The 12,967-nt window shown below is 45.2% G+C and overlaps 1 protein-coding gene across 1 annotated transcript; it reads right to left on the reverse strand.

The window, feature by feature from the left end:
- Positions 1–660: 660 nt before the first annotated feature.
- Positions 661–11,543, reverse strand: PRDX2 (peroxiredoxin 2). Its single transcript, XM_066613803.1, has 6 exons — positions 11,436–11,543; positions 6,843–6,948; positions 5,914–6,067; positions 3,787–3,909; positions 2,717–2,847; positions 661–958 (listed from the first exon to the last, which is right to left on the reverse strand). The coding sequence occupies exons 2-6, from the start codon at positions 6,943–6,945 to the stop codon at positions 873–875; spliced, it is 597 nt and encodes a 198-aa protein (XP_066469900.1). The 5' UTR covers positions 6,946–6,948; positions 11,436–11,543; the 3' UTR covers positions 661–872.
- Positions 11,544–12,967: the final 1,424 nt, after the last annotated feature.

Raw genomic sequence — 12,967 nt, forward strand, 5'->3', positions numbered from 1 at the left:
TGGCAGAAGAGAAAATATGCAAATCTTGATCGTATTTCAAGATATGGGAAAGCCCAATTTTCATGTGGGTTGCCATTTCAGCAGTAATACCTCAGCACTGCTCAGCAGCTGAGAGCTTGAGGGTCGAATAAAAAGCTTCCAGGGTCACATCCAGCTCCCAGGCCTTATGTTTGACACCCCTGCCATAGATGATGCTTTCCACAAGTAGCAACATGAGCTTAAGTTCTTACAGTAACTGCAGATGGATGTTATCTTCCAGACCACTCTACTGGAGCTCCACCACAGCAGCAACTTTTATGTCAGGAATGCTCAGCAGCAGCATGGTGGGAGAATACTCTGAAATCAGGATGGAGCTGTGAGCAGCATTTCCCCCCCCCCAACTGGCCATGCAGCTCTAGTGAAAAGCCCACACAGCTTCGCTTTTGCACTCTGAAGCTTGGCAATGACATCAATGTTCTAGCCAAGCGCTCCAGAGCTGCCCTTGTGCATCCATGGGAGGGCCCTGGGCATTTGGGGTGAAGATGGGGAACACTGGCTGTGAGCTGAGCAGGTGTGTTCATGGTTCCCTTCCAGCTTCCATTTTACACGTACACCCCATCACTGCACACTACACCAACTTTTTGGGGACTTCATGTCACTGAAGATACTCCAAAAGACAGATTATTTTAACCACAATTTTATTGAGGCATTACGAGATTCCCTATGCAGACAATATTCAAGCTAGTTCTACCAACTACTCAAGGGAGACTCAAGTGTAGCCCAACTCCAAGAGAGCTCTTCCTTCTAGGTAGGGTGGATTCAGAACGGAAAAAAATCTCTTCATATTAGGCTAGATTCCTTCAGCAGCACAGCAGCCATGCAAGACAGGAAGCCTACTGCTGCTTGGCAAAGAAAGCCTTGCTGTCTTTCACTGTTGGCTTGATGGTGTCCCCACCAGGTTGCCAGCCAGCTGGGCACACTGCAAGAACAGTGGGAAGTGTTAGAACAAGTGAAGCAACAAAATCTAGGGGCAGTCAGAATAGGCTGCGGACAGATAGCAGGAAGGCAACCAGAGAAGTTGGAAATCCAGAAGGTACAGTTCTGTCAGATTTATATCCCAGGAATCTCCTTCAAGTTGCATTTTAAATGCCATGTACAGCTTGCACCCCATCAGTTCTGTATGGAGCAATCAGTGTATTGGCAGAATTCTAGGAGGCAGCAGCTGAGGACCTCATGGTCTTGCCTGGAGAAAAGCAGTAGCTAGAGAGACCTAACCCAATTGTTCCAGGCAGGCCACTTCAGCAAACTCTTGCACAAGAGTAGACAGCAATTGACACTACGCTTTGCCTCATCTCTTCCACCAGTGGTGGTTTAGGCTTTAGGATCACAGTTGAAAAAATTAATCTAAGCCTCACCTCACTGCTGCACTGTTGCTGTCAGATATTCTCAGCAGCAGCTTGAGGCTTGCCAGCTATAGCACTGGGCCAGACAAGTTATGATAGACGTTTCCTTGATTTGAAGTCAAGACTCATTCCTCCCTAGTGTGTCTCACCACATCATAGAACACAGTGGTTTTTAGCTCCTACTCATTGGTGCCTGCACTCACAACACACATGTCTTGCCAGAGAGGGAAATACATTAAATCAATTGCACAAAGACACCAAACAGATACACAATACACAACTGATAGAATTGAAGACCAAGACTCAAATATTCAACAATACAGTATTTCATTGAACTACATTGAAGGCTGCTTTTGTACAGAGTCTGCAGTCTGAATATGTTGTCCAAATTAAAGGCTACAATTTAGGATCTAAATTGTATTTAAAGTTTTAAATTATATTTAAAGGATCTAAAGTTCTATTTAACCTTTTAAATTCCAGTTCATTTCTCTACATGCAGGTTGCGTATCATTATTTATGATGTTAATCATGAGGGCTCCATTCCCAAAACTCACGTGGATGACAAAAATCACATTAAAGCAAATCCACTTAAAAACCAATGTCCCTTTGCTAGATGATTTAAAAACAGCTTTGCTGACATTTGTGATGCAAGACAAATCCATCTGTCTCTCCAGGTGCTTAGAAAGGCTTCACTTCGAGCCAGCAATCCCTCCGTTCACTCAGAGCACAGCAATGGGAAAGAATGCCAAGTGATGATCTTTCACATGTTGGGGGAAGGGAGGGGTCGCTTGCCTTGGAGTGAAACTGTTCTGAGTGCCTGAAGAGAATGAATGACGGATTGTCAGCAGGCTGCCCTCTCTAGCATTAACAAGGCTATTGTTAAATGACTTTTCTCCTTTAAAGGGTCCTTCTCATCACACTGAGATAAAACCACAGGTGAAAAATCCGTGGATAATTATGTTATACCTGTACTTCTCCTGAATCCAGTCAAGACTGCCATGTTATACTCTGAAGTCCACTCTAGGATATCAAAGTCATGAGCAATGAAGGAGCACCAGCTGTTCACCTGGATGGCTCCAGAAGAACTGTGACGTACTACTGCACTCAGCAACACAGGAAGGTGAAGGCAGCTTCCTAAGTAAAGCATGTCACTAGAGTTACCCAAAGCCTTTTGCTTACAGAGGTTTGGAAGTTGTGTACAGACAAGGCCAAACCCTTTTTCATGGGGAACTGATGCAACTAGGACTCAAAACAGATAACCATTCCCAGAGTAATTGGCCCATCCTTGTGTCAACTTCATTATTCAAGACCTGTGGAAAGATCCTACCCCTTACCTTCACCATGCTGGTCTGTGAACTGGAAGGCTTGCACCAGGCGCAATGTCTCATCCACTGAACGCCCCACAGGTAGGTCATTCACTGTGATCTGCCGCAGAATGCCTTTGTCATCAATAATGAATAGGCCTCTGAAAGCAGGGGAAGTGACAGATAACCCTTAAAAGGTACAAACTTGAAAGATGACATAGCCAAAATATAAGTAGTCTTACCCTGCACTGATATATAGAATCTTTAATAAAATCCAGCTGCTAGTGGGACAAAATTAGACTGTATATTCATGGATGTAGAATTGCCAAACACCACAAAGTAATCTGGGAGAACTGAACAAGGACAGGTGAATAGGGCAATAGGTTGTTGCAGCCACAAAAAGGTGCTTCCATTTCTCTGTTCAGGACTAAGGTTCAAGTCTATATACATACCAAAGAAAGGAATATATTCTCATTAGGGTTGGACACTTTTACCTGGCTAGGTTTAATGTTTGAATTATATGTGGCCTGCTGGTTGGTCAATATGTACAAAAAAGGTCAGCATCAGGAAACTGGGCAGATCTATCAGGGATGAGTAAAACCTTAAACCAGGGGTGTCAAACTCATTTCATACAGAGGGCCGAATAGCATTCATCTGCTGAGGGCCAAAAGTGATGTCATTAGGCAGGAGGTGATATCATTAAACAGGTCATGACCAAAAATAAGCACTTTTCCTCACCTGGGAACTCATTAGCTGCAAATGACAGAAGAGAAAATATACATATCTTGATCATATTCAAAATATGGGAGAGCTCAACTTTCAAGTCGGCTGCCCTTTCAGTAGTAACACCTCAACATGGCTCAGCAGCTCATGAGGGCTGGATAAAAAGCTTCCGCGGGCCGCATCTGGCCCCCGGGCCTTATGTTTGACACTCCTGCCTTAAACAGTTGAGAAGAATCACGTACATCTTGCAGTATGTAACTAGGTGCCAAAACTAAGACTTTAGAAAGGGATTGATGGATGCCAAGATGCTCTCAGAAGCAGTCGCTATCAGTTACAGTCCCAACATCTAGAAGACTAGCCTATTATGGTTTCCATACCTGTAAGAAATACCATCCTCCACCTTGAGCACTCCATACATTTTGGAAAGACTGTGGTTGACATCTGCCACTAGGGGGATATTTATGGAGCCCAAGCCCCCCTCCTTTCTTGGGGTATTGATCCTGCAAGGAAATAACTGTTAATAGCAACAAGCTGTGGGCAACACTTTTGGCATCACCTTCTTTGGCTCAAGTCATATCTGAAAAGAACTACTCTAGCCATTTAAGAATTTGATACTCAGACAAACTATAAGGAATAAAGGTTCAGATTCTGTGGCTTAATTCAATCTCTGTAACCTGTGCAAGCTATCTTCCTCAGTGGAAACAAGAGTTATTTGAATCAGATATATAAAAATATATATTTTTTAATTCTGTAATTCTAGCCCATTTCTCCAACCCTAGTGAATTGTTCTCCACACCAGTTTAGGCTGCAATCCTATGCATACTTCCTGGGAGTAAGTCTTACTGGACATAATAGGACTTCTGCATAAACATGCATAGTTAGCTGGGCCAAGCTGCTCTGCCCACATCAAGCAAGAGTTGATAATTTTCTACTGAGTCAGACTGTGGAAGATAAGGGTGGAGGTCCCCAGCAGTTAACGTGCCTGGCTCTCTCCCAGTCTATGGAAAACTGGTATTAAGGCATTATCTGTGTTAGCAGAGTATAAAGATTTAGTTGAAACATTTCAGCAATTATTCATGGTTGCCAGGGAGGTCGTTTGGGACTACGAGCGAATGCATTTGACTCAAGGGTATGTGAGAAGTACTCTTGAGAATTCCCAAGTAGAAAGAATCCTAGTGGCAAGCTTGTTCAAGGCAATCCATTGGGGTTAAACCTTATTATATGCACAAGGCAAAGCAGTGGGAAGTTAGAGATTGGGCTGTATGTTATAGGACTATTATAAGCCATCAAGTACATGTTCTGTGCCAGCCAAGCTTCTTGATGGCAGTGCTACTTGGAGCATAAGTAGTGATCTTGAAAGCAGGTAGCCTTGTGCACACTCCCTGCATCTCCATTAATCAGTATTATGTTGCAATTCAAATCCATTTGCTTTTAACTCAGTCTAGTCGAGCAGATTTTGACAAGGTCACACCACTTTGTGAATCCGTTACGCTAGTACATGGAGAGTGAACAAAAGCACAAGGATTCACATTTCACCAAGGTTACAAGTGATTCCAAGTGGACCATTCTGTTGTCTGCAAGGCAGTGACAATGCTTTCATCAGACATGCTCCAGCTCTCCAAAGGCTGCTCAACTGCCCCAATCCTCGGATCACAAATGATCACTGTAGAACAGGGGTGTCTAAACTGTTTTGGCAGGAGGCTCACATCTCTCCAACACTGTCGGGCGGGGAGGGGGAAGAATTGATTTACATCTCAAATTTGAGGAAATTTACATAAATGAATATATTAGAGATGGAACATCTATGAATGAATGAAGGTCTTGCAATAGCTCAAGGTCTATAAAAGACTTTTTAAAAAGCAAAGCTGGCCTTTTCTTTGCAGCAGCAGCTGCTGCATCACAAACATAAAATAGCAAGCAGTGGAGCAAGCCCTCGTCCCACAGCTCACACAAGAAGTCCAATCGTTGCCCTCATACTGAGAGCAGTTGCATAGGGCCAGTGCAGGTTCCGGCAAGTCTCCAGAGGCTCATTGGAGGCTGGGGGCTTCCTGTGGGAGTCCCCGAGGGCTGCAAATGGCCCCCCGGGCTGGGGTTTGAGCACCCCTGCTTTAGAAAAGTGCTCCATTCATTCATGAATGGAGGTCATGCTTGGCTATTAGTCATAACAGTTGTACGCTGCCTCCAGCGTCAGAGACAGCACTGTGCCTCTGAATGCCAGTTGCAAGGGAAGAGGGATATGCTTTTTCCCCTGCTTGCTGGTTTCCTAAAGACAACTGGTCAGCCACAGGGTGGGCTTTTGGTCTGACCCACAAGGGTTCTTGTATTCTCAGCTGATCCTGAAAATGCAATTAGAGATTTCTATGAATTATCAAGACTTGGTCAGTGCAGCTCTTCAGGAAACATTAAGCAGATGCCTTTCATTCCTTTTCCTCAGTTCTAATCAGGCTTCAGCAACCAGTACTTGTTCTCCATGATAGCTCCATGCTGAATAGTGGAATACTCACCAGGCCAAGTGGGTGAACTGCGAGTCAATGGAGGCAGCAATAAGCTCACAATTGATCTTGTGGAACTCTCCAACTCTGTCACTGAAAGCTATGATCTCCGTGGGACAGACAAAGGTGAAATCCAGTGGATAGAAGAAGAGAACTACATATTTTCCTGTGTGAAAGACAAGGTAAGAGTCTCAGGTACCTACTCCATATGTCTAATTAGGACAGGTCTGCATTCACTGACAGTGTACTTAAGCAACATCTTATGTCTGGACCATGAGGAGGCTCAACCTTTTCTCTAGGGTAAAGCAAACCTATAGCCTTTTGTCTGTGTACTGCAACAGCCTATTGTATTAAGCAATGCATACTCCATATCCACCAGTTCTCAAGCTGCCATGTTCAGTGCAAAATAGCAATTTTAAGTCTCTTGATGCAGACCGAGTACAAAATCCTTTTTGGTCCTCACATCCTTCAAAGCTAGATTGTAATGGGGCATGGAGGAAAAAAGCTCTTCGCTGCTACAAACTCAGCTTCTGTGGTAAGACCTAGGAAACACTTCTACAGAAGCAACCTTGATTAACATTCAACTTAAGAATTTTCTAAGTTTGACATGCCTGGCCATATGCCCATAAATGGCATTAACACCCATTCCCAAACATTCCTCATCTTATTCCAGCCAGCCCAATCAACCTACTTTTCAAGCCAAGGCCACACAATAGAGTACTGTAAATACATTTTTCATATTTGCTACCAATAGTAGCAACGTTGAACTTAGAAACAAATAGACCCCTGGAACCCAAGAAGCTTCCTTGCTTATCCTGCAGTTCTACAACCTCAAGGCAGCTTACAACATTAACTGCTGTTAGTATGCTATTAAACTGTGCAACAAGTAAAAGCAACAGCAAACAAACAGTAATCAAGTGACAGAAACAGCAATTTATTACCTTTGTAATCCGACAACTTTAGTTCCTTGAAGGCTCCATCTACTACCGCTGTGGCATGGAAGTCTGGGGCTGGCTTCCCAATATAAGCATTACCACAGGCCATTTCCTGAAATTAGATCAGCGCAAGTCCTAAGTCAACAACTGGATTGAGTCCCCAGAACCCAGACAGCGGTTCCCAAACTTCTTAGGAGTAAGACTCACAAGGCAAGTCTTTGTAGGGGGGCAAAGGCAGCAATGCAATCCCAGGATCACATCGCAAACAGGGGCAAAGGAGGATTTTTTTTTTACTTAAGAGTGCTGCTGAGTAAAAGAAATCCCTATTCACCCCCATTAGCAATGTGATCCAGGGGATTATGTCCCTGCCTTCCCCCACCCCTTAACAGACCAGTGGCTGAAGCTCTCAGGCAGGGGCATTGCGACACCTCAGTTTGAGAACCTCAGACTAAAGAGATTCTACTCCAAGGGCATTTTGAGCTATATAAAAAAGGGAAAATTTAGGCCTGTTTTGAAGTTTTAATGAAGCTACATTTTTGACTTGCAAACCTTTCCCCTAGCTTCTACCACACATTTTTGCAGTATCTAGCAACTAAACTGCAATTTAGCAACTAAACTGCTGCTTGAGGAAGAGCGGTCTCCTTCTCTGCATAGTGGTGTACAGATCACAACTGTAGTCACACAAGTCATCCAACTGAACTGTAGAACACAACACTTGCATTGAAGACAATCTGAATGCAAGACCAGGTAGCTGTGCACTGCCATTGCTGTGAAGGAAACTTCCAAGTACAAAAGGCCTCCTTCCTTTTCTGAAAGGAGTTATGTACTGCTTGTTTGCAGCTGGTAGTCAATATTCTCACTCCCACCACAGCAGGATGTCACCCAATGGCAAGTGACAGAATGCCAATGCCCAATGTCACCCAATGCCATTTCAACTCTGAACAAGTTATAGAAAAAAAGCCTTAGCACAAACGCAGGTCAAATGCTAACCAGTATGTCATTCAGTAGCAGTCTTCTCAGCCACTTCTGTAGGTCATGTTTCAGTTTGCTCAATACCACCTTGGGCACTTTTTATGACACATGCAGTTTCTCCAGGAGATTCATTACAAAACATATTAAGGTTTACAACACTGAGCCAATCACCACTTCCATTTTGGGGCAGGAAAGGTCATTAAACAAGATAGTAGTTCCTACACATTTGAATCAATGCCATTCCTTTCCCTCATCCAACCCCCATTTTCCAGCAATCTTAGTCCATTACAAGCTCAACACCTAATTTAGGTTTGCCAGCTTTTTTGTGAAGTAGTATTTGTTGGTTTCTGTAATCACCCCAAGGCTTCCCCTGCCTTTCTTGGCACACACAAAATGTTTTGTTTGTGCATATGAGCACAGGACTGCCTATGCAACTTTTTACAGAGTTAAACCTGAAATCTTTCCAAGAAGCAGCAGCAGTATATATTCTACTTAATACCAAGGATAATGAGATAGAACTGAAGCAGCCTGCAACAAGCATGGGCCTGACTGCTGACATACCTAAACTCAAACCATCAGTGTTGGATGAGCACTAAACTATTAATAAAGTAGAACTCTCTGGATAGACCAGACGTTCCCAAACTGTGAGCCAGGGGAGCTGCAAAATCCTTGCCAAAAACCTGCCACCCTACCCTATACAATGCATAGGTTTGTAGCCCCAATGGGGAGCTGCAGCCAATGGCCCAGTAGGTCAAAGGAGCCACCAATTCAAAAAGTTTGGGAACCACTGGGAATGACTATGGAATAAATGCAGTGTTCTCCAGCACCAACTCAGAGAGCAGCTGAACACTTAAAATACTTTGGAAGCTAATCTTGGTGGAGAGGCAGGCTAAAATGTATAGTTATGAAGTAAATGCAAGATACTCTTATAAAGAGCTGGGGACAGACCATGGTGATGCACAAGAATATTGCTAACTACAGAGGAGTGTCTTTAGTCAGTACTGAACAACAGAAAAATGTAGGAGGGGTTATCAGTTACTGGAATGAAACCAGGACACAATGCATTTCAGACTCATGCACCCATTTACCACCATCATTCTAGTGACATGTCTCAAAAGGAAAGATCATTCACTGAATTAGCCTATGCTTTGAGGTAGCACATTGCTGACAATAGCAAAATATGAAAGGCAACTTCTTTGGTGACCCAAGAAGTCAGCAATTAGTTTGGCTTTAAAGGTATTGGGCTCAAACTTACCTGAACTACAAAATGACAATGAAGTTGGGAGTTATTTGCCAATCAAGGAAAAGCTGTCATGTTTGTCATTTTATTCCAAGACAGGCAGGCAGTACATGGATTTCATTGCACAGTGCATCCTAAATCAAGGTTTGCTTTTGGCAACCAAAATTCAAAGGATGAAGAATTTAATTGTGTAGCTTTGAAGCAAAAGTTTGAACAACTCCCTTTCATCTGAATGCCATTTTTTCTAAAGAAGAGATGAGGGTGTTTTTTTTTTTGCAAGAGCCAAGAGGTTTTATCACAGTTCTTCAGAGACCAAGAATAGGGCGTTACAGAGGGGGTAGCCTACCTTGAACTAGGAGATTAACAGTCTCTTCTGACCCAGCACAGGCAAACAGTATGTATGCAAGAGGGACAATGGAAGGCTTTGTTGGCTTGCTCAGGGTCTTTGGTTACTGGTGCATCCAGTTAGCACAAAAGACTAGCAGACAGATTAAGCACCACAATGTTCCCTCCAAAGTTCTTGTACCATAATCTTGCCCCTTCCAATAGCTGCAAGTCTCTTGAAAGAATCTCAATATTCCGTTTGTCCATTGAATTCTAATAGGGAGAACAGTAGCTTAAACTTACCATTCCTCATCCTACCAATCCATTTGAGAACTCACATGATTCTCTTGTAAATTGCAGCTCTTAAGCACTTTCATAGCATTTCTGCTGAACAGTAGGGAAACCCTGCATATAGCTCAATATGATTGTTTGCCCTGTGGCACCCAAGGAAGCAAAATGTTTGGTTCATCATGCTAAAACACAGGGAAGTCTTGAGCAGACTGTTGGTTTCTGTAGAAAGCTGAAACACCTAAATCAGCAAGGTGTTTGAGCTGCAGTGGACTGTCAATCCTGGAAATGGGCATGGGGTCTGGAGAAGGAAAAGCACTGGTTCAAGTGTGTAGGGACTGCTATAAATGGTCCTTCCTACAATAAGTGATGATCAAAACAATCATGGATAGGGACTTTGTTAAAAATGCATAAAAATACAACACTGCCTTTTTGGTGTTTGAGGTCTTTTTCATAAATTAAAACAGATCACTTTTGCAGGTAGAAATACTATGGCTGCATCTGCTGACACTAAAGCACCTACCTAGCATATTTTTAAAGCAACTATAATTAATAATGATAATTTATTATAATGCACCCTTGGAATAAGAAACACACAACACCACAATTTGCTATTTTAATCAAGAGTTCTTGGAAAAATATCACCCAGAAACACACACCTAATCATAGAGCACCATGCAGTAAGCTACAGGTGTCAAACTCTTTTCATACAGTGGGCCAAATAGCATTCATGGTGCCTGCTATGGGTCAGAAGTGATGTCATTAAGCAGGAAGTGATGTCATTAAGCAGGTGATGACCAGAAAAAAGCACTTTTTGTTTTTCTCATTTAGGAATTCATTAGCTGCAAATGACAGATGAGAAAATATGCAGATCTTGATCATATTTTCAAGATACGGGAGAGCCCAATTTTCATGTGGGCTGCCCTTTCAGCAGTGACATCTCAGCACAGCTGAGGCCAGCTGGTGGAGGTGGGAGAGCCCATGGGTCAGATAAATTGAATTCAGGAGGCACATCTTGCCCCCCCCCCCCCGGGCCTTTTGTTTGACACCCCTGTTGTAAGCCTTGTGCCGCCTGCCATTTCATTGTGCCACCACCTCCTGACTTTGTATAATGGATCACTTGGAGATACTGCTTGTGTGATAAAAGTCTCCCCCAGGGAACATTTTTTGAGAAACCGTTTAATGGCTTACTAATTTAACGAACTCTCCAAGCAGTGGCCAGAGAGGGGGCGCTCACAAGTTTTGGGGAGGAAGCCACAGGCAGAGACCGCCAGAGGAGGACCCTGGAGTGGAAGCGCTGCCTTGCCTGCTGCCCCCTCCCCACACTCCTTGCAACACAAAGGACTGCGATGCCGGGGACACAAAGGGAGGCATTCAGCGCGCCTCCGAGAGGCGGGAGGAAGCCGTGCAAGGGGCAGCGCTGGGGAAAAGGAGCTTAGCAAGGATCAAGCCCAGGAGCGGCCCCAGCCCGGCACGCGCGCTTTGTGCCTTGGGAAGGCGGCGGCGCGCGAGGCATCGCTCCAGGACGGGACCGGGAATTGGAATCCTCCCAGCCCACCTCGCGCGCCGCACTGCGCTGGACCACGCCGGGGAGAGTGGGGGCCAGAAGGAGAGCAACCAAGCAAGCACCTCGAGGGGCCGTTCACGCCTGCAGAGCCAAGGCGCAGAGAAAGCGCTTCAGGCCCGCGTCCTTCTGGCCTCCCAAGGCAATCACTGAGCGCCTGCAGCGGACGCCCCCACCCCAGCACCCTGGGCTGAGAGCCGCCCAGCCCTACCTCCGTCCGCGCAGCAGAGCCGTCCACCAGCAAAGCCGACCGGTGCCTAACTGCTGGAGGCGTGACGCGGGCGGGAGGGAGCGCGCAGGCGGCACAGCTTTATAGCTGGCCCTGGAAGGGGCGGGGTCAGCAAGCGTGCGGTGGGGCGTCACCCTGACCCCCCCTTGAGGGGGCATGCTTAGAGGCATGCAGGCTCCCTTTTCTGCCTCTCCTGTTGGGCACTGGCAGAATGTGGGTGGGTGTTAGTTGGGGAGCAAAGAATGCAATCCAGCTGCCGAGTATTGCCAGCCATGAAGCCTCATCACGGCGCGCTTTCTCTTCTTTAGAAAATGTATGGCAGGCAGACACTCAACAGGTGAAACCTTCTCCATCACTTCCAGCACATGCTGAGACAACGCTGCGCTTGCTGGGCTTCTATCTGCCGGGCCAAGAGTCACACCAGAAAGAAACAAAGACTTCCTTCATAGTCCCTGAGTAGGCAGTCTCTGCTCACTGTTTCCTCGCCGAAAACAGGGTTTCCACTATGTCCTTTTTTCCCCTTGAAAATTCTCTTGTGTCTTTTCCACAGCCCTGGTCTAGACTCAGAAGTAAGTCCCATTAGAGTCAATGGGGCTTACTCCCAGGAAAGTGTGGATAGGGCTGTCAGACTCCTTTTCTCCTGCATTATTATTACTCCTGCATTATTATTACTACAGTATGTACCTACAGTATACCAATTTCCAACCAGAGTAGTTCAGGAAGCAGTTGACATAGCAAAATAAATAGGCAAATGATTCACTCATTCTCATTCCCTTTGGGTCACGCCTGTTCTTGAGGAACAGGTGAAACCGCTGCCTATCTTCTGCTGGGTTGGAATGATGATCATCGGGACGCTTGGCCGGCCTTGTCTGCTCTTGCCTGACGCTGCTCTCCAGAGCCTCCAGCGGTGGTCCTTTCCAGGCCGCCTACCGGAGATCCTTAGCTGAAGATGGAATTGAACATGCGATTTCCTGTATCCGAAGCACGGGCTCTACACCGGCCTCCACCACGGCGTAGCTCTGAGGCTGCAATCCTGTCCAGGAGTAAGCCCCATTGAATATAATGGGAATGACTTCTGAGTAGACATGCATAGGCTTGGACTCTGAGTTTACAGTAGTTATCGCAGGACACGCAAGTGAACACAAGGTAGAATTGAATGGAAGAGTAGGGTTATGAGCCATGACTTGCAAAGATTGTACAGGGCTCTAAAGCTGCAATCTTAGCCACACTTACCTGGGAGTAAACCCCTTTGACTATAATGACACTTCTGAGTAGACGGGCATAGGATTGGGCTCTGAGGCTGCAATCCTATACACAATTTCCTGGGAGTAAGCCTAATGGATTGCAATGGGACTTGCTTCTGAGTAGACAGGCATAGGATTGGGCTCTGAATCCCAAATCCTTTCCGTTACACTGTCTAGAAACCAAGGAGGTTTTAGGCCCAATCCTCTGCATGTCTACTCAGAAGTAAGTCTCACTGCGTGCAACGGGCCTACTCCAGGAAAGTGCAGTGT

The sequence above is a fragment of the Tiliqua scincoides genome, chromosome 2 (assembly GCF_035046505.1).
Source record: "Tiliqua scincoides isolate rTilSci1 chromosome 2, rTilSci1.hap2, whole genome shotgun sequence".
Lineage (NCBI taxonomy): Eukaryota > Metazoa > Chordata > Lepidosauria > Squamata > Scincidae > Tiliqua > Tiliqua scincoides.